The sequence below is a fragment of the Anomaloglossus baeobatrachus genome, chromosome 1, assembly GCF_048569485.1.
Source record: "Anomaloglossus baeobatrachus isolate aAnoBae1 chromosome 1, aAnoBae1.hap1, whole genome shotgun sequence".
In the NCBI taxonomy this organism is placed as follows: Eukaryota; Metazoa; Chordata; class Amphibia; order Anura; family Aromobatidae; genus Anomaloglossus; species Anomaloglossus baeobatrachus.
The window spans coordinates 932,104,081-932,126,728 of NC_134353.1; the positions used below are offsets into that span (position 1 = coordinate 932,104,081).

The 22,648-nt window shown below is 41.4% G+C and overlaps 1 protein-coding gene across 1 annotated transcript in view; it reads right to left on the reverse strand.

Moving 5' to 3' along the window:
- DCC (DCC netrin 1 receptor) overlaps positions 1 to 22,648 on the reverse strand; it is a 1,217,792-nt gene that overhangs the window by 600,907 nt on the left and 594,237 nt on the right. The window contains exon 4 of the mRNA XM_075328185.1: positions 3,317 to 3,467. Within this exon, the coding sequence (XP_075184300.1) occupies positions 3,317 to 3,467 (151 nt within the window). The remainder of the gene's footprint in view (positions 1 to 3,316; positions 3,468 to 22,648) is intronic.

The window sequence follows — 22,648 nt, forward strand, 5'->3', positions numbered from 1 at the left end:
GTATGTAAATACAATTTGCATATTCACTACTCCCCCTCCCAGTGCATTCACTAGCATATTGAAACAGGGCTTAAGGAGACCTTTCAGTATCATTAACTTTTACTGCTCTACCTTATCCTGTTATCTTATTGTTAGCTTCATAGACTAGTCAAGTGTATGTAAATACAATTTGCATATTCACTGCTCCCTCTCCCACCTCACAGTGCATGCACTATCATATTGAAACAGAACTTAAGGATACCTTTCATGATCAGTAAGTTGTATTGCTCTACCTTATCTTGTTATTTTGCTGTGAGCCGAGTAGAATTTAGTGTTCCAAACATACTAGTCAAATGTATGTAAATACAATTTGCATATTCACTACTCCCACCTCCCACCTCCCAGTGTATTCTTTAACATATTGATACAGGGCTTAAGGATACCTTTCAGGATCAGTAACTTTTATTGCTCTACCTTATCCTGTTATCTCGTTGTTATCTCCATAGATTTCAGTGTCTTATACACACTTGTCAAGTGTATGTAAATACAATTTGCATATTCACTGCTCCCCCCACCCACCTCCCAGTGCATTTACACACACACACACACACACACACACACACACACACATACACACACCTAACATTGACAAAATATGTCTCCATCTTTCACTGTCACCCCGGATCTGGGACAGGATTTATTTATTTCTGCTTTTTTTTCTATGTCAATGATAACAATGCTGATTGCTCAGCTGTTATCTTGTTGTTAGCTCCATAGACTAGTCAAGTGTATGTAAATACAATTTGCATAGTCACTACTGTTCCTCCCACCTCCCAGTGCATTCACTATCTTACTGAAACAGGACTTAAAAATACCTTTCAGGATTAGTAAGTTTCATTGCTCTACCTTATCCTGTTATTTTGCTGTAAGCCTCATAGAATTCAGTGTCTCGTGCATACTAGTCAAATGTATGTAAATACAATTTGCATATTCACTGCTCCCCCCACCCACCTCCCAGTGCATTTACACACATATATATATATATATATATATATATATATATATATATATATATATATATATATATATATATATATATATATAAAACACTGACAAAATGTGTCTCTATATTTCACTGTCACTCCGGATTCAGGACAGAATTTACTTCCTTTTCTATGTGTCTGATAACAACGCTGATTGCTCAGCTAAGCCAGTACCATTTTCTATCTATCACTAACATTACATGTACAATAGAATAAGGGAAAAAAAAAGTGTCCATGAAACATCAAAAGTTCAAGTGTTGTTTATTCTACATGTTTCGAAGTTATCCAGCGTCTTCTTCACGAATAAATATACAATGAAGGGTACTGACTTAGCTAATTTAAGTCAGCCAGCCCCCTTCAAAAACAAAACATCACTGACAGGTGAGTGAATGTTTTCTCCTCTGTGCTGGACCTTGAGGTGCTGGAACTGAAGCTGTAAGCAGGACATCAGGGCACATTTTATTAACAGATGCTCATTTCAGTAGCAAAACCAGGCCCCTTCTCTGTAATAGTTAGTGAAAAACATACTCTATTTCCTATAAATAAAATAAAAAATATGCTGTAAAATCCCTATATGCTGTTAGTTATTATTACACACGCCATACAGATGTCAGCACCCCAACACCTCCTTGATCCTGGAACCTTTCCCACATCGACTTTTTGAAAAAGACCCGGATGGGTCGAAACGTCCCCAGTGACAAGTTGCTTATCACTATCGAAAACAATTTTTGTATACAGTATACCACAAATAAATTCTACTATTGCATGAAAATTTAGAGAGTGCAGTGAATTATTAAGTTGTAGTTATTATTAGAGGAAGTTAGCTACTTCCTCCCTTAATTAGTATTTATTATTAGAAGTTAGTTACTTCCTCAATTGTTAGTTATTACTAGAAAGAGAAGTTAGCTACTTCCTACCTCGATTATTAGTTATCACTAGGAGAAGTTAGCTACTTCCTCCCTCGATTATTAGTTATTACTAGAAGTTAGCTACTTCCTCCCTCGATTATTAGTTGTTATTATTAAAAGGAGAAGTTAGCTACTTCCTCCCCCGATTAGTTATTATTAGAAGGAGAAGTTAGCTACTTCCTCCCTCGATTATTAGTTATTATTAGAAGTAGAAGCTACCTACTACCTCCCTCAATTATTAGTTATTCCTAGAAAGAAAATTTAGATACTTCCTCCCTTGATTATTAGTTATTACAAGAAGGAGAAGTTAGCTACTTTCTCCCTCAATTATTAGTTATTAGAAGTTAGCTACTTCCTCCCTCGATAATTAGTTATTATTAGAAGTAGAAGCTACCTACTACCTCCCTCAATTATTAGTTATTACTAGAAAGAAAATTTAGCTACTTCCTCCCTTGATTATTAGTTATTACAAGAAGGAGAAGTTAGCTACTTTCTTCCTCGATTATTAGTTATTATTAGAAGGAGAAGTTAGCTACTTCCTTCCTCAATTATTAGTTATTATTAGAAGGAGATGTTAGCTAATCCTCCCTCATTTATGTGTTATTACTAGAAGACAAAGTTAGCTACTTCCTATGTCACTTATTAGTTATTACTAGAAAGAGAATTTAGCTAGTTCATCCCTCAATTATTAGTTATTACTAGAAAGAAAATGTAGCTACTTCCTCCCTTGATTATTAGTTATTACGAGAAGGTAAAGTTAGATACTTTCTCCCTCAATTATTAGTTATTGGAAGTTAGCTAATCCGCCCTCAATTATTAGTTATTGGAAGTTAGCTACTTCCTCCCTCAATTAATAGTTATTGGGAGTTAGCTACTTTCTCCCTCAATTATTAGTTATTGGAAGTTAGCTACTTCCTCCCTCAATTATTAGTTATTGGAAGTTAGCTACTTTCTCCCTCAATTATTAGTTTTTGGAAGTTAGCTACTTCCTCCCCCGATTATTAGTTATTGGAAGTTAGCTACTTTCTCCCTCAATTATTAGTTTTTGGAAGTTAGCTACTTTCTCCCTCAATTATTAGTTTTTGGAAGTTAGCTACTTCCTCCCTCGATTATTAGTTATTATTAGAAGTAGAAGCTACCTACTACCTCCCTCAATTATGTTACCTTTCAAGATCTTATAAGCAATAATTTATTGAGACACCAAATCCATGAACTAAGCCTCTACACTGGAGTATATATGGGGGGGAGGGGTCTCTCCATATAACTAAAAGCAAGAGAATATTAAGAAAGAGAGAGGGGGGATGAATGACTATAGTAACTGCATCTCCTGTAGAATAAAATATAGTTGGATATTTCCAGATTTCTTCAGAAGATAACAATACTTGCCTGGTGGGGATGACGTCATCTCCTCGCATCCAGAAGACGGTGGGTGTAGGATATCCAGACACTGCACATTCCAGAACGGCGTCCTGTCCTTCAATGGTTATAAGGTTGGAGGGTCGTTGCAGAAAGATTTGCTGTCGATGTAACCCGGATTCTAGAAACAAAGGAGAACATTTGTTTTGACATTGTTAAACTGAGAAATAAAGTGCAGAAGGTGTAAAAATGATAAAATGTGAGGGAAAGTAATCTGCCTTCCCAATCAGTGTGATTAAAGAAATGTGATTGAAAAATGTGGCAAATTTATCTAACCTAAAAACATTTTATCTGCATCTAGATAGTTGAGATAGATAGAGATAGTTGAAACCAGAAGTTTCCCTCTGGTCTCTATAAAGACACATCTGCAGGTTTTGCCCTCTGCTCTCTATACAGACACATCTGCATGTTTTCCCTCTGCTCTCTATACAGACACATCTGCAGGTTTTTCCTTCAACTCTATACAGACACATCTGCAGGTTTTCCCCTCCGCCGTTTATAGAGAAACATCTGTAGATTTTTCCATCCGTTCTCTATAAGGACACATCTGCAGGTTTTTCCATCCACTCTCTATACAGACACATCTGCAGGTTTTTCCTTCCACTCTCCATATAGACACATCTGCAGGTTTTCCCTCCGCTCTCTATAAAGAAACATTTGTAGCTTTTCCCTCCGCTCTCTATACAGACACATCTGCAGGTTTTTCCCTCTGCTCTCTATAAAGACACATCTGCAAGTTTTCTCTCCGCTCTCTATAAAGACACATCTGCACGTTTTTCCCTCTGCTCTCTATAAAGACACCTCTGCAGGTTTTTCCCTCCACTCTCTATACAGACACATCTGCAGGTTTTTCCCTCCGCTCTCTATACAGACACATCTGCAGGTTTTCCTCCCTCTCTATACAGACACATCTGCAGGTTTTTCTCACTATCTGACATGAAATCAGAATAAACCTTTCCAGTTTTAGGTCAATTAGGAACCAAAATTATTTATATTTGCCACATGCCAGAATAATAAGAGGGAATGTTTTAAGGCATTTTTATTACATTGTGCAAAGTCTCTAATTTACTCATATGTTGCCAATAAACCAATGAGAAGCTTCCAAAGACATGACATCATCATATGGGCTGTCCCATATTGTTTAAAGGCGCAGTACTCTTATTTTATGTAAACTTTTGACTGCAGAAAGCATATTTACACTTGTTTCCGCCTTATTGGATGTGTTGCCTCATTTTTTATTATTATTTCCAGTTCCTGATACATGTTATTAAGGACAAGAGATGAGTGAATTAATTTGATGCAAATCTCATTCAAGCAGAATTTTTGGAAATTCAGTAAAAAAAGTAATAAATCACTGAACAAACTGTACAGACAGTGTGTGAAAGCGCAACAGTGGAGCAGAAAAGAGAATATACGTCTGTTCAGGGCAATCGGAGGCTTTGGAGCACTTTATATTCCCTGTGAATAAATTTGATACAAATTCAATTTCCTGGGAAAAATTTGTGAATTTTAAAAATTAGAATTTCCAATAGTGTGCTCATCTCTATCAAGGACATGTAATACAGTACAGACCAAAAGTTTGGACACATCTCATTCAAAGAGTTTTCTTTATTTTCATGACTCTGAAAATTGTAGATTCACATTGAAGGCATCAAAACTATGAATTAACACATGTGGAATGAAATGCTTAACAAAAAAGTGTGAAACAGCTGAAAATATGTCTTATATTCTAGGTTCTTGGTTTATTTTTAGATCCATGAAAATAAAGAAAACTCTTTGAATGAGAAGGTGTGTCCAAACTTTTGGTCTGTAATGTATATGGTATATGTGTACTCTCTGTACAGTGTCCTAATAGTTTGATGCTCAGTAGTAATTGCAAAAATAGATTATAAATAATAATAATAATAATAATATTAATAACAACAACATTAACAATGTCAGCAACAGCAATCTAATATATAAAGCTGAATGTGTGTGTATGTCCGGGATTGGCATCTGCACCGTCGCAGCTACAGCCACAAAATTTTGCACACGTCTGGACCCCGAGAGCGACATAGGCTATGTTTTGAGGGGAAATTTTAACCCCACGCTTTACAGTTATTCACCAAAAAACCTGCCTCCATTAAAGCGAATGGAGCTGGGAGCCACAGTGCAGCCAGAACTTCAGAAGAATGCACAGCCACGCCCTTATATGGAATGTTGGCGTATCACAATGCAGCCAGGGAAAGAGACAGACACAGACAGGGAAAGAGGCAGACACAGGGTAAGAAACAGACATAGACAGGGTAAGAGACAGACACAAAGAGACAGACACAGACAAAGAGACAGAATGACAGGGAAAGAGACAGACACAGACAAAGAGACAGACACAGGGAAACAGACAGACAAGGAAAGAGACAGACAGGGTAAGAGACAGACAAAGACAGGTAAAGAGACAGATAAAGAAACAGACACGGAAAGAGACAGAGGGAAAGAGACAGACAGGGAAAGAGAGGGAAAGAGACAGACAGGGTAAGAGACAGACAAAGACAGGTAAAGAGACAGACAAAGAAACAGACACGGAAAGAGACAGAGAGAAAGAAACAGACACGGAAAGAGACAGAGGGAAAGAGACAGACAGGGAAAGAGAGGGAAAGAGACAGACAGGGTAAGAGACAGACAAAGACAGGTAAAGAGACAGACAAAGAAACAGACACGGAAAGAGACAGAGAGAAAGAGACAGACAGGGAAAGAGAGGGAAAGAGACAGACAGGGAAAGTGACAGAGATAGATAGACAGACAAGGAAAGATATTGAGACAGACGGAGAAAGAGACAGAGACAGTTAGGGAAAGAGACAGACAGACGAAGAGATAGAGAGAGAGATATATACAGAGGGGGAGACAGACATTATAATTACATTTATATCTATTTGTTTTGTGGTTTTTGTGTGCAGAATACATTTTTGTTAATACATTCTATTTTGTTAACAGCAGTTATTAACCCGGGCGAAGCCGGGAAGTACAGCTGGTGTATATATATATAATATATTGTACATCTTAGTGAGAAAATTGACTCTATGCCGTATAATTAATAAATAAATTAAGGAAGAAAAACGGTTCAAGATTCTAACCAAAAAACAAAACCAACTATTTTCCATCCCTGTTATTTAGAGAAATTTTAAATTAACTGGAAACTTTTCACCCCGACTTAAATTGAGGGTAAGGTTCATCTCAGGATAAGCTCGCCATTTCATTGAGACAGTCAATAAAACCAATTGCCCATTTGTTAACGATCTGTCTACCGGGCCGGGGGTCTCTCTCCTCGTTCTAGCGTGTAAAATACCAGACGCCGGGACGTCAATAGAATTCAGCAATTTTCTTTTTTGTAAAACCATATTGTCCTTGTTACACCGAAGCCTCTGTCATCTGAGAGGAGGCGAAATTGGGCTTTTTGCTGCATGGATGGAGTCCGGCTCCAATTATTACAAACCCAATATAAAAAATGGCTGTCAGTTATTATTTAGGGATGATCGAATACCTCAAATATTCGGCTTCGCGAATATTTTCCGAATAGGTATGCGAATATTCCATGCGCAATGTAAATGGGAAGCCCGAATAGTTCCGAAAAGATGTTATTCGGGTTTCCCATTGACTTACATTGCGCATCGAATGTTCGCGAATAGTCGAATAGCGGCGGCCTATTCGGAAAATATTTGCGAGGTATTCGATCATTCCTATTATTAATATTAAATTGGGGAAAAAATTACGTTATCATGGTTTATTTATTTATTTAATTATTTTTTTTTTTACCTTTTCTCTGTTGCCAGATTCTTGTGATCTGTTCAATCCTGGTTTACTTTGCCCTTTTGAGACTTCATTGTGATTTGATTTCTAAGATTTCTTCAATCAATTTTTAGTGTATTTAGTATCCAAAATTACTAAAACATGACTGCTTTCTTCTAGAAACTGCCACATACAGTGTTTTCAAAAAGTATTCATACCCCATGAATTTTTCCAATATTTTTTGTATTTTATTGGGATTTTATGTGCATTACCAACACAAAGTAGCAAGCGTTTGTGATGTGTAAAGGAAATGATACATGATTTTCTAAATATTTTAAAAATATAAATCTTAAAATTGTGATGTGAATTTGTATTCAGTCCCCTGTAGTCAGATAAATAAGTGAGTGACTAATTGTCTCCAGAAGTCACATAATTAGTAAATTAGAGATTGCTTTGAGAACATTAGGGATCCGCCAGCATCATGAACACTAAGGAATACACCGGACAGGTCAGGGATAAAGTTGTGAAGAAGAGTAAAGCAGGGTTAGGTTATAAAAAAATAGCCCACGCTCTGATCATCTCAGGAAGCCGTGTTCAATCCATCATCCAAAAATGGAGGGGATATGGCTCAACTGCAATCCTTCCAAGACATGGCTATCCACCTAACCTGACATCGCAAGAAGGAGAGCAGTAATCAGACAAGCAACCGAGAGACCCATTGTCATTGAAAGAGCCACGGAGATCACAGTTCAGGGGAGAAAATCTGTCTACAGGACAATTATTAGTTGTATATTCCACAAATCTGGCCGGAAGAAAGCCCTTTTTGAAAGCAAGAATCCGTAAGATATCCTGTTTGCAGTTTGCAAAAAGCCATGTAGTGGACACAGTGAGTATGTGGAAGAAAATGCTCTGGTCAGATGACAGCAAAGGAGAACCTTTGGGGTGGAATGTGTGTAAGAAAACTAACATTGCTCATCACCCTGAAAACACCATCCCCACCGTCACTCATGGTGGAGGCAGCATTCATGCTGTGGGGTGGCTTTACTTCAGCAGAGACAGAAAAGTTGGTCACAGTTGATGGGAAGATGGATGGAGCTAAATACAGGGCAATCCTGAAGGAAAACCTGTTAGAAGCGGCAAAAGACCTGAGACTGGAGCGTAGTTTCTCCTTTCAGCAGAACAACTCTAAACATCCTGCCAGAGCTACATTGGAGGGTTTACATCAAAGCATATCTTTGTGTGTGAATGGCCAAGTCACAGTCCAGACCGAAATCCCATCTTTTTTAAATTTAACATTGGGCTTTCTTTTTTTTTTAGCATATCAGAATTTGTCTTGTTTATATTTTATACTATTATTTTTTAATTTTCTTTCAACTTACTTTATTATTTCTTGGAGACTGGGTAAAGCAGAATGCTTCCAGACTTACTATCAAAGTGCCCTAAGTCACAGATAACTGTTTTATGTGATTAAAGGGGGTGTTACACGCAGCGATATCGCTGGTGAAAGCATCCGCCCCCGTCGTTTGTGCGTCACGGGCAAATCGCTGCCCGTGGCCCACAAAATCGTTCGGAGCCGTCACACGGACTTACCTGCCTAGCGACGTCTCTGTGGCCGGCGAACCGCCTCCTTTCTAAGGGGGCGGTTCGTGCGGTGTCACAGCGGCATCACTAACCGGCCACCCAACAGAAGCGGAGGGGCGGAAGTGAGCGGCCGTAACATCCCGCTCACCTCCTTCCTTCCTCATTGCCGGCGGCCACAGGTAAGCTGCAGTTCGTCGTTCCCGAGGTGTCGCACGTAGCGATGTGTGCTGCATCGGGAACGACGAACAACCTGCGTCCTCTGCAATCAATGATTTTTTGAAAATGAACGACGTCTCAATGATCAACGATAAGGTGAGTATTTTTGATCGCTAACTACCGTTCATTGGTGTCACACGCAACAACCGACGTCGCTAACAAGGCCGGATGTGCGTCACGGAATCCGTGACCCCGGCGATATATCATTAGATACGTCGTTTCGTGTAACGGGGCCTTAAAGTTGTTGAAATCAATAAGAATACCAGATACGCAAGAGGATCCCAAAGATGCTCGGCACCAGAAGACGCCAAAGACGATCCAATGAAGAACATGACGGTAATCAGACTGAAGACTTTGAATCCAGCAAAATGGCGTCCGTCCGTCAACTTTTTGTCAAATCGTAAAAAACTTTTGAATGATTTTTTTCTGTGAAAGTAAAATTAAACTGTATTTTCTAGAAGATATCAATTAATCTCTAGGGAAGATTTGACCAATAAGACACTATCATTGACCAGAAGGCGGGAAAACCGAGTCCTCCGCACAACAAGGTATCTGAATGGAGCCGCAATCGAGCATCAAGATTTCCACTGCATTCCCCAGATGTGGTGATTGGTGGGGTTCAGAGGATTGGTGATAGTGATAAAGGTTTTTTTCTGGAATACGTTACCGTAATTCCTCAAGGCGGCGGATTGCAATAGATGCAAAACAACGCAAGTGTGAACCTAGCCTAATACTAACTCATAAGAAGAGAGGAACAATTGTTGACTATCGGAAAGACTATCGGAAAGACTATTATTTCCGATAGTCTGTGGGGGCAATCTGTTTATCAATATGGCGGCTTTCGGGTTATCATTGACCACGTGAGGGTCTACCCATGGCTAGAAGAACTGACCCGATATTTTAGAGTTAGATCTATTTTATCCTCGAAACGCGTGGTGAATTATCAGCCTTGTGATCTGGTGAGACTGAGTTTACTGTTTTGCTCTGGGGCTCGCTCATCATGCTCGTTATAAGACGCGGAAGGAAGAATTACTTAAAGACTGCTGCCAAGTAAGTCAACAAACACATTGGTACGCAGATGGTACCAGAACTGTCACGGTGCTCTCCCGTCACCAGCATATTGTGAGCAGTTGCTGAATGGAGTCATGTCGTCTTTCTTCTCTCTGAACGGATGTTTACTCAGTGATGATTATTTGTTGCCGGTTTTTTATATTTCATACCGAATTTTTACCACTTGTAGTAAAACTGAATTATTTTAATATGAATTTATTATTTTATTATAATTAACAATTATTTTAATATAATTTATTATTTTATTATATTTAGCAATTATTTTAATATATTGTATTATTTTAGTATAATTTATTATTTTATTATAATTATCAATTATTTTAATATATTGTATTAGTTTATTATAATTCATTATTTTATTATAATTATTATTATACTTAATTATTTATCACCATTTATTATTTTATTATAATTATCAATTATTTTAATCTATTGTATTATTTTATCATTTATTATTTTATTATAATTATCAATTATTTTAATATATTGTATTACTTTATTATAATGTATTATTCTATTATAATTATCAATTATTTTAATATATTTTATTATTTTATTATAATTATCAATTATTTTAACATGATTAATTATTTTATTATAATTTTTTATTTTATTATAGTTATTATATTACACTTATTTTAATATAATATATTAAATTATAATATATTAAGATATTAATGTAAATGGTGAATTTTGGAGAGAGTCTCTATTTCCATACTATTTCATCACTCATGGCTAAACCATATAAGGGCTTTGAATTGTACCCTAAAAGGAACCAAAAAAGTTCCTTTGCCTCATACAAAAAGAAAATTCCATAAATGACTTATGACAATGGGCCACTCTTTTACCAGTCATAAAACTATTGAAAAACTTTAGGTAGATCAATGAGGCACGTCATGTAGGGCACATCACTAGATCAATGGGGCATGTGTTTTGCTTATGGCTGGCTGTATGTGGGCCGAGACGCAAACTGCCCAATTAGTCTCTTCCATTGGGGTTCAAGTTAAGTCCATGTCCCAAACCAAAGTTTATCTAAAGTCTGGCTGAACTCGCCAACCCAAGCTTCTACGGGTCCGCTGATCTATAGTCTTGAATCTTTGAGGGGCCTAAAAGCTCTATATCTAAAGTGCAGCTGAACTTGCCAACCCAAACTTCTACTGGTCCGCTCATCTCTAGTCTTGAAGCTTCAAGGGGCCTAAAAGTTCTCTTTACCCCAAAGTAAGAGACAAGTGCTATAAATTTAACATGAAAATTGGTGGACTTGTTTGGCAAAATGGTTGAAACTTATGGGAATTTTACGGTTTGACCAATTAGGGCACATTGGCTTACGCTCTTAGGATGTACACACAGGAACTATAAGCGGTAGAGAGATTACAGTCATACATTGGTGCATGGACACTGAAGGTGCCAAAAAAGTTCCTGTGTATCATATGTAGAGACCAAGTCAATCAAGTCGCAGAAACTTTTGGGAATTCCATGGCTCGAACCATTAAAGGCATATTGGCTGCTTCTCTTAAGTGGACTCAATTTGGGGTACAGAGAGGAACTATAGGCGATAAGAAAATTATAGTAACACACAGATCTGGTGCTGTCATGCTAGGTACAGGGAAGTACTAAGCACACGGCAAAAGGGAAGGGAAACCCTGTGTCTAGGAAAAGGGAAGATGATGACCCCCTGACCGAACCTACTGCTGGTCCCTGGGGTCCCTCACCATCCTAGATAGGTTTCGCACCTATGCACTAAGTCAGATACCTGACCCTAGGTATCCCTAGTGCTCGGCCCTAAAAAGGGAACGGGTGGGATGAACTCTTTGTCAGCCCCACTATACGCTAAAGAAGACACAAGGAGGACACAAAGGGGGGAAATGCATGAACTACTTATCCACAGATGACTCAGGTACAAGTTCAGCAAAGCTTTTTCCAACGATACCACAGTGGAGTACAAACAAAACCACCTGCTTGCAACCAAGGCTTGAAGGAACTGAAAATATCACCAGCACAGTTGAAAGGAAAGAAATGGTATTTAAACACCAAGCAATACTGATCAGCAGCTGAGTGGAAGTCGAGCTCCTGCTGGGTCCAAAAGGGGGAGAGATGAATGCAGCAGGAAAGCTACCTATACCAATGAATACTGACAGTAGGAACAATGGAAAGTCAGCGAGAATTCTGCGCAGCCAAACACTGTGACCTTCTATGACCAGAAACCAGATGACTGTGTCACATGTGACGCGCCCATGACAGAAGCTTATAGGGCACAAAAAGTCCTCTTGCCACACATGAGAGAGACCAGATGATGCTTGGCAGTTGGAGAAATGGATGAAATTCATGACTATTTCATTGCCACTTATAGAAATTCTATGGCTCGAATGGGGAGGCCCAATAACTTATTATAGTGGGTTGAGAAGTTACAGTTAAACTAAAGCTCTTGAGCCTAAAGGGGGCTTTACACGCAGCGACATCGCTAGTACCCGTCACACATACTTACCTTCCTAGCGACGTCGCTGTGGCCGGCGAACAGCCTCTTTTCTAAGGGGGCGGTTCATGCGGCGTCACAGTGACGTCACACGGCAGGCGTCCAATAGAAGCGGAGGGGCGGAGAGCAGCCGCATGAAAGACACGCCCACCTCGTTGTCGGAGGACGCAGGTACGGTGTTGTTCGTCATTCCTGGGGTGTCACACGTATCGATGTGTGCTGCCTCTGGAACGACGAAAAACCTGCGTCCAAAACGAGCAACGACATTTGGGAAATGGACGACGTGTCAACAATCAACGATTAGGTGAGTATTTTGAATCGTTAGCGGTCGCTTGTACGTGTCACGCAACGACGTCGCTAACGAGGCCGGATGTGCGTCACGAATTCCGTGACCCCAACGACATCTCGTTAGCGATGTCGTTGCGTGTAACGGGGCCTTAAGGTGTTCCAAAATGGTCCCTTTGGACCAAATGAAGAAACCAGAACTATCAATGACGCATGATAGTTTTTGGCCAAGTCATAGATTTAAGGAAATTGCTAAAACGTATGGGAATTCTATGGCTAAAACCATCAGGGCATATTGGCTTATTCTCATAGGTGGACTCTCTTTGGGTATACTGATAGGAGGCATAGGAATTATAGTCCCAGTCCGACTTGGTGGTTAGGCTTCCCAAAAAGGCCTCGTGCCCCACGTGAAGTGACCAGTTCTACAAACAATACTTCACAGTTGGCGAAATGTCCAAAAACATTTGAGGATTTGAATGGGGCTCGAGAACTGAGGGTGGAAAAGTTTCAGTTCCTCTCAAGCTCTGGAATCAAAGAAGGTCCAAAATGGTTCTTTTGCAGGCATGACGAGACCTGGTCTATAAATTATATTTGATAGTTTGGGACCTTTTTCAGATTTTTCATTGAGGGCTCAAGAGAAATCTTGGGTTTTATTCATGTTTGATTCCATCCCGATGTAACGGGGAAATTTACTGTTGAAATGTCGCGTCTCTTCTATGCCGGCCATATCATCAGCGCTAATCACACGTTGTGAATATTAATGATATATTTGTCTCATATCTAGAAAGTTATCCGTCGTGTACAAGAATCTACAAGCCTGAGATTGTGACATTTTAATGGAAGCCCAGAGCCTGACCTCGGACGAGGTTACCGTCTACTGTAAGTGGCGTGTTGGGAGATAAACGGCACCGGTGCATTTACTTAAAGTAGTGTCGAGGAGGTCAAACACATCAGGAGTAATTGGTGTAAACTTGTGAAGGCTACTTTTAAGAGGTGTTCTGTACGTACGGGGAGATTGAACGAATTTGGCAAGTAGATTGGAACAAGATAACTGGTCTGGAGATGAGCAAATATCACTCGTCAAGGAAAGGATGCCCCGGCAATAAGTGGCATAATGGACGAGCATTAGCTCTCCGCTGCTACATTAACATGTTACTGAGAAGTTTTTTGCACCATTGCCCTTTTGTTTTAAAACTTTTTATTTTCTATTGAATCAACTCGAGTCATTTCTGAATTAGCAACATCTAAAATCCATTTTCTGGAAGCACAATGCCCCAGGGTGTACTTTGTTTTTAGGGGGTACTAGGACTGACGTCTTGCTAAAGATACAGCATGTCATATGTTTAGGGCTAAGGGGGTATTTCTGTCATGCAATGTTCGGTTCCACACTCGCACTGTGCTGCTATGGTGTCAGACTCTGTTCACATTGAAGCGTCTGAGAGGCAACCTGAGGTCTCCTAGTTGCTCAGCATGAGCCGGGCGTCGGCTGATTAATTTGCATTGCTCCCCCGCCTTGCAGGAGTTAATGTGAAGGTAGCCTGGGCTATAGATTGTTTGTTCAAACGTAATGTGATTATCTGTGTATGTAAATAATCAAAATATAGATGTAGTAGCATAATTATCTGTGTGTCTATATGGCAATCGCACAGACACCATAACATGATTCTAAGCTGTATGTTCAAGAGAGGGTTAACCAAGGACAAGTGAACAGATGTACAAACAATGAACAGAGAAAGTATTTATACTTATCAGTAGTTTCACACAAAGGAGGAATGTGTCATCTGGGGGATGAAATGTCCCTCCGCACCTCCTTGTACTGTTTTGATGTGTGAGAAAAGACAGATTAATACTTTTGTACATGTCTGAAGGTTGAAATGTAATACTAATATCTGATCTATGGAATACACGAGTTCAGACGCAAGCCTGAGCTCAATCAGAGAACATGTCCTGTGTTCATTGATTATTGAGTCTCATAATATCTGCGCAAATTTGGCCTAATTTGGCCCCGTGCCTCTAGTGCCCTGAACAAAGACACCATTAGCAGTCTTACCTAAATTTCTCCCTTGACATTAATTCTTGTGGATTTGTGTGCGGCTCCTTGGAGCAGGTTGCTAATTACCACCCACAGCTGCTTCTTTCCTATTTAATGTATGGGAGCCTGTGGTTCTGAGCTGATTATAGCTCCAGCATAGCTCCAGCTATTCTGGTCTTAGTGGTGATCCAGTCTTTGGTGATCTGTAGTTGCTATTTTGAGTGGTGGGGAAGTTCCCCTGTAAGGGGTGGGCAGACCCCTTACAAGGAGGTGCAGTTTCCCCCTGAAGATACCTCACTCTGGGGTAGTTACTGTTGATGTTATTAATAAACAAGTTTTTACTGTGCAGTGGGTTTTCCCCTAGAGCCCGGGTGGGACGGCTGTCCCCATAGAAACAGGGCAGGAGAGAGGAGGAGCCGGCAGCTTAGAGAGAGAAGTGTGTGTGTGTTGAAGTCAGTTGATTCCGGGACGGGGGAGAAGGAACAGCCAGGGGCAGAGTGTGGAGCTGAGTGGGCAGAAAGAAAGAAAGAAAGAAGAGAAGAAGTGTCCTCAAGGGTGAAGCAGAATTGGTGTGGGTCCAGTCTGTGTTAGCCGGAGTGGGAGCCTAGGTGAAGTGGAGTAGCCGGGCACATCCCCATTAGAGGAGACAACAAGGAAAGATTTCCCCGGACAGGAATTGTGACCGTACACTACAAAATCCGTGCATTGAGCTGTCTGTGAAACTCTGTGCAATAAAGATGTCATCTGGTTTATCTGATCCCTGCCTGAAGAGTCTTCCTGCGGCTGAAAGTATGCTCTTTTACACCACACTCTGCCCCACAGAACAATCCCCTGTCCCAGTAGTGACGGCGGAGCCGGGGGTTGGCCTGAGAGAAAAAGGGGGCCACGACTACAAGCCCCGAGGCACCCCTGGTACCCCGTTACACCCCTATTGTGCATTACTTCCTCCCTTTTTTTTATTCCCCTGTACACATATTGTCTCTCCTTTGTGTTTGGGTGCAGTTTGTACAAGTTTTCATTGTCCCTTGTCCATGTTGTTTCTGTGGGGTTTTGTTATTGTGTTTCCAGCCCTCCCCAAGGGTGGGGGAGAGGGGAAGTAAGATCAGGGCTTGGACAGGAGTCAGGGTCACGCTGGGGGCTCGGACCTGGCTACCATCAAGCCTACCTCTGAGATAAGGGACCGCACAAGGTCTCAAGTCTGAGGGCCAGCCTAGGAGCCCCTGTTCTGTCAATTCTTACCCCATGATAATTTCACTCCAGGTGGGCTCTAGCTGTATAAAGTTGGAGCTGTTCGTTGGCTATAAGTAGATGTAGTTGATAACATGGTGAATGGGCTATGGCTATGACTTGTACAAACTACACCCAAACACAAAGGAGTGACAATATGTGTACAGGGGAATAAAGAAAAAGGGAGGAACAACAGGGGAACTTCCACACCACTCAAAAATGGCAACTACAGATCACCACAGATTGGATCACCACTAAGACTGGAATCACTGGAGCTATGCCGATGCTATTATGAATGAAGCAGGGCACATAATGCAAATGGCCTAGAGCACTAGGGCAAACTGCTTTACTAACATGGCCTCAATACGGCGGTTGCCACATTTGTATATTCAGAGAATTTCCCAACATATAACTTTCAAAGTAGGCTGGGCTTTCTGTGAAAACGGCAACCATCACCTCTAGGCTATGCTGCTTAAAAAGCATCAACTATGCTTCAAAACAGTTAAAGCATCACTGCCATTTTTTCTTTATTTCACTGCAGGACTGGTGCTTTTGTGGCGCCCTGGACTAGCCAGGTAGCCACAGACAAAACACACACACACCCCCACCCCCGGACAGTAACATTAGTCAGACACAAAAACCCTTGTTGCCTCCCTCCAAGGTCTGATGTCCACACCAGGTGGGGCGGAGCCAGGCAGTTGGCCCCACCCACCAAGGAGTTCACAGGCCTGGAGGCGGGAAAAGCAGGAGAGCAGTTCAGGAGGTGAAAGTGAGAGGTCACGTACTGCGAGTGTCTGGGTTGGAGCCCAGGCACTGACAGCAAGGTTGGCAGACGTGGTGGCCGTCTGCAGGAGTTGGTGGAACTCCACAGAGCCGTAAGGACCGGGGCTGGGCGGTGGCCCACCAGTACCGGACCGGGGAACAGAATGAAGCTAAGCACACAGGCAGGGCCATCGGACCCCGACCAGGCTTGGAGCCGCCGTCAATAGTCAAATCCGAATGTGACAGGAACCCCCGAGGTTCCCTAACAACCAAGTCCCGATTGAAGGAAACCGCTCACACCGTGAGGATATACAGCCACCGCCACCGGCTAGAAATCCGAGGGCCAGCGCCTGCGGGCAAAACGGGCTCCTCCGGTATCTATACACTGGGGAGCGGACTACCGTTGGGAAGCCATTGGAGTCAACACAGTACACAAAGGTGCAGGGAAAGACAGCCACCAGCACCTGTCCGGGGAGAGACACTGCAGCCGGCTGCGGGACCCGTCCATCCAGCCGTTTGGTTTACCGGAGACTTTGTGCATCTATTGCTGAGTGAGTACACCCGTGCCATCCGGCACCGCGCCGCGCTGTCCCTGCAACCCTGCACCCCAGCCATCCAGCCTCCCCGTCACACCACCGGGCTCCGGGACCACCAACCCCTACCCACGGAGGGGGAAAACAACATCCCAGCTGCTCCCTACCATTGCTCCCGGGATCCCCGTCACCAGCAGCGGTGGTGCCCATCTTCACCACAACCCGTGGGTGGCGTCACGGACTAAATCCCCAAACAAACCACCCCCTTTTCACTCACAAGCGAGGAGCGCCGCTCGAGTCCCCGGATCCGGCCCACCGCTCGAGCCACCGAGCAGCAGCCGCAGCGCCGGACCCGAGCGTTAGCGAGCGCAGCACCCCGCCGTCCGCGACACTTTAAATCCAAATCCTCTGCCCCAGTCTTATATTCACCCTTTACCTTTTTTCGGCATCTCTCTGGTCCCATGACACCATCTTGTGACCATAACTTCTGACTGGTCTGAAGTCAGAAGTTATATCATAAGCCACAAGCTCTCAATATAAGTCTATGAGAGCCATAACGAGGCCAGAAAGATGCTCTCATAGACTTGTACAAATTTGTGACCTCCAGTGCACTCCATGAAACACCGGAGCCACTGGTAGATCACAAGACTGATGAAAGCAGTGCCAAAAACAGACGAAGATGTTGGAGATTGAGTATAAGACTGGGGGAACATGGGATTTAAAGCACCACTTCAAAATTAATATAAAAAAACAAAACGCTGAAGTGGTGCTTTAAAGAAAAGCTATACCAAATTTTACTGGCTAAACAAGGACACTCTTTGGCATCACCGACTTCACCAACATGACCTTAGTGAACCTGGCCCTTTGGGTAAAAATGTATTTACTGTTATGTCCAATGCTGGTTCCGTGGGGGTGGAGCATAAAATGTAAATGACACAATAAAGGTACCTCCCCCGCAGAAACGATGATGGGCAAAACACCAAGTGTGGACAGATCATGCATGAAGCCTGTGCAACTGTACAGAGGCTATGTAGACAAGAGTGCCTAAGACATTTAAAGGGATTGTGCCAGTGATTTCATGTCTTTCATTTATTGATTGATTTTCTTGAGAACCATGTAAAGGTATACAATGACTTGGTAGTTGGAAAGCAAGCGTGCCAGGTACTTTTTTTTTTTAACAGAGGACTTTATGCTTTCCTTTAAGATCTCTTTATCAGTCTTCCATTAAAGGGATTTCTCCACTTTGGAAAAACCCTTCATGTTAAATATGATCAGTGTGAAATCCTAGCATTAAAGGATTTAATTTCTCTAGAGCACCCCCACAGGGGATATGAGGCATTACACGTTGGGATGTCTGCATAAAATAGAACAGTCCTCCGAAGAAAAAAAAGACACTCTTTCATCTTGCACCAATTTCGGCAAACAGATGAGAATCTTGGAAAAGGGTTATCTCTTACAGTCTTATGTAGTAGCATTGGGGGTATATAGGGCGGCACGGTGGCTCAGTGGTTAGCACTGCAGCCTTGCAGCGCTGGGGTCTTGGGTTGTAGTCCCATTAAGGACACCATCTGCAAGGAGTTTGTATGTTCTCCCCGTGTTTGCGTGGGTTTCCTCCGGGTTCTCCGGTTTCCTCCCACACTCCAAAGACATACAGAAAGGGAATTTAGATTGTGAGCCCCAATGGGGACAGTGTTGCCAATGTATGTAAAGCGCTGCGGAATTAATAGCGCTATATAAATGAATAAAATTATTAATTATTATTATTATTTGATGTGGTTTGCGGTCATAAATAAATTGAGAAAATGTATTATATATGTATATATACAGTGTGTCCACCCATATCCTGTCCACCGACATTAACTTGAGAACGGCGGCAGCTATAGGCATAGAAGTGGTGTCTAGGTATAGTAAAGTAGCCATGCGCTACGCTATGAAACCACCTATAGCGCCACCTGGTGGAAAACAACGGAGTTAGCATTTTTATCTCGAAAACGGAACGAGATAGAGAAAAAAGTGAATTACAAAGTTGTAGGGCATCATCAATTCAATACGAATTGATACCTTGCATACAGAAATGCTATGATTAGAGCGTGTAAAACTCACAAGGCTGCGGACGTGAAGCGATACCTCATGGAGACCTTCCTACAAGTCATTGGGTATGGTGGCTGGGTGGAGTGGTCTCCACGCTCACCTGACCTGACCCCATTGGACTTCTTTCCATGAGGTCACATCAAACAGCAGGTGTATGTGACCCCTCCCCCAACATTGCAGGACCTACGACGACGTATCACAGATGCTTGTGCAAACGTGTCACCTACCATATTGCCCAACGTGCAGCAAGATACAGTATGCTGTCCAGAGTCCAGATGTGCATTGCAGCTGACGGGGGCCACTTTGAGCATCAAAGTTAAATGAGCACCATATGTGTGACCAGCATTCAATGTTTTGGGGGGGTCATGGGTTTCATATCATAGCATTTCTGTATGCAAGGTGTCGATTCGTATTGAATTGATGATGCCCTACAACTTTGTAATTCACTTTTTTTCTCTATTTCGTTCCATTTTCGAGATAAAAATGCTAACTCCGCTGTTTTCCACCAGGTGGCGCTATAGGTGGTTTCATTGTGTAGCGCATGGCTACTTTACTATACCTAGACACCACTTCTATGTCTATAGCTGGTGCCGTTCTCAAGTTAATGGTGGGGGACAGGATATGGGTGGACACACTGTATATATATATATATATATATATATATTTATATATATATATATATTTTTATATATATATATATATATATATATATATATATATATATATATATATATTTATTTATATATATATATATATATATATATATATATATATATATTTATTTATATATATATATATATATATATATATATATATATATATATATATATATATACTTATATACGGTATGTAAAAGAGTTAGATATATGTACTGTATATATACAGCATATATTGTATATATTATATATATGATAAAAGATAATAGTTACAAACTCTCCTATCAGATTGTCAGAAGCAAGCTCACTGAGAGATTCTCAGTTAACTCAATCCTACATCCAGGAATAGACATTGAAATATAAGGGGTATAAATGGCAAAAAGTGCAATTTTTTTGTTTTTTAAATAAATTACAATTGCAAAAATGATTTTTATACCAGAATACATGCAAGTGAAAAAAAAAATGTCCTTAACTCGGAATTCCCTCATAGTGTCAATACGTAGACTTTTTCGAGCCGGACAGCGCCTTTAAAGAGAACAATCCAAGATTGAGTATTTTGCTATTTGAAACTCTGCCCCTAGTGTTGGCTTTGGGCACTACGCCGCACATTGTTCTCATTCATTTTATCAGGTAGCGCGGAGTGCAGCGAGGTGACATGAATTCTCACCCGTCTTTGCTTTGCAGGTAAACACTGTAAAATACGCTCCTTTATTTTTTGCTCTTGTGTTTATCCTCCATGCCATAAATAAAGTGCATCCTCTGCAGCCCTGTGCATCACATCGGTGCAGCGAGCTCGCACATTAGGTTACTGCAATATCTGGTTCAGCCGGGAAAAACGCCAATCCTGCAAAAATCAGACCCAACGGTTCGGTTGCGGGCAGTGGCGGCGGTGATACGTTTCTGCGTTTTTTCTTACAAAGACCCTATAAGATAATTGCCCCTGGAATCCGGCGGATCACTTGGGGAACCATTGTTCCCATATCCGTGAATGACGGAGCGTTATTGGGAGTCACTATGTCACTCATGTTCCTCTAATTTCCCCGGTGTAATAACACGACTGTTGTTTCTATCATTTTTATGTTTGCGGTTAATAGACGCTGCATTGTTATCGCACTGCGAAATATTAGTCCACCGGCGGAGATTAACATTAAGCGATCGTCAGGTCTTTAGCGTCTGCTATAAATGGCCGCAGTTACGTATAACGCTTTAATGGGGCGTTTATTACAGCTGTCAACTGCGGGTTTTATAGGACGGAGATGTTAATGTTGCATACAGGAAAAAAAAAATGCAGGACTTGTATCATTTACCAGGGCAAAAATACTATGAAAATTATTCTTTTATAGACATAGCTGAAAGGAATTTGTCAGGAGATTTTTGGTATAATGAAGGGGCCAAGACCCTGATTACAGGGATGTCTCACTTATTAGGCTGTGTGCTGTAGTTTGGATACAATCAGTGTTTTATCAGTAAGAGATTATCCCTGTGGGACTAGGTGTCACAAACAAACCAGTCCAGCTATCTGTGTAATCCTGCCCCCACTACTGATTGGCAGTGTACACAGGAAGCAACCAATCAGGGCTGTGGGCGGGGTTACACACAGCTCAGAATTTTGACCACTGCTACATCTACAGCAGAGAAAACTGGGATTCTATCAAAACTGCACCAAACAGTCCAGTAAGTGACACATCACCGGAATCAGGGTATCTACCTCTACATAATTCTGCTCTCAGATTACATAGCCAATAGAGTCTCTTTAATCCCCCATAAAAATGATATATCAATCGGCTGAATTGTGGTTTGGCTGATTGCTCTCTTGTCCGCCTTTAATCTAATGTGTAAGGAGGCTATGGAAGTAGTCACCACTAGGGGGCGCTCGCTTAACATATACTATTAATGAGTAATAAAGTCAGCTCCCCCTGGTGGAGACTATAGATAGAATTTTTTATTTAACCTGTCACCTTTGTCCAACTTAATCATTGTTTAAACTAATCACTTCTTATTCTAGATAAAAAGTCACATGCTATGAGAAAACAACTTATAAAGAGTCATGTGGGCGGAGCTGGGCTGGAGAAGAGTCATCTATCATCTATCCATCCTTCTGTTTATCATCTATCTTTTTTTATATATATTATCTATCTGTATATGTAAATATTTATCTCTCATCTACATATATCTCCCTAACTGATCTCCTCTTTTTATCTATGTATTTCCTGTGCTGATAAGGAGACTGCTGAAAATTCTCCCAGAATGGGACAGGAAGTATAATTTTTTCCTGCAGATTTGTCCCCTATAAGCAGGCCACTGTGTATAATGTATAAATCACATTTATTATAGACACCTAGGCGTTGGTCCGTTACGATGGGGGTCTCTAGTCCTGGTCCGTCGCCTCTTCCTCCTTCCTTCCCTCGCCATCCTCCTTCCCTGCTCTATGTGGATGATGCGTCCTACATCACACAGTGTCCTCCATTGTGTTCCTGCGCTCTTCTCCCCACCCAGCTGAGGGCAGATCAAAGTATTATAGTGCGCATGCGCAGGCGACCTTTGACCTTTCCTCATACCTGCACATTACAATACTTTGCATTGCCCTCAGCCGGACACAGAGAAGTGCGCCTG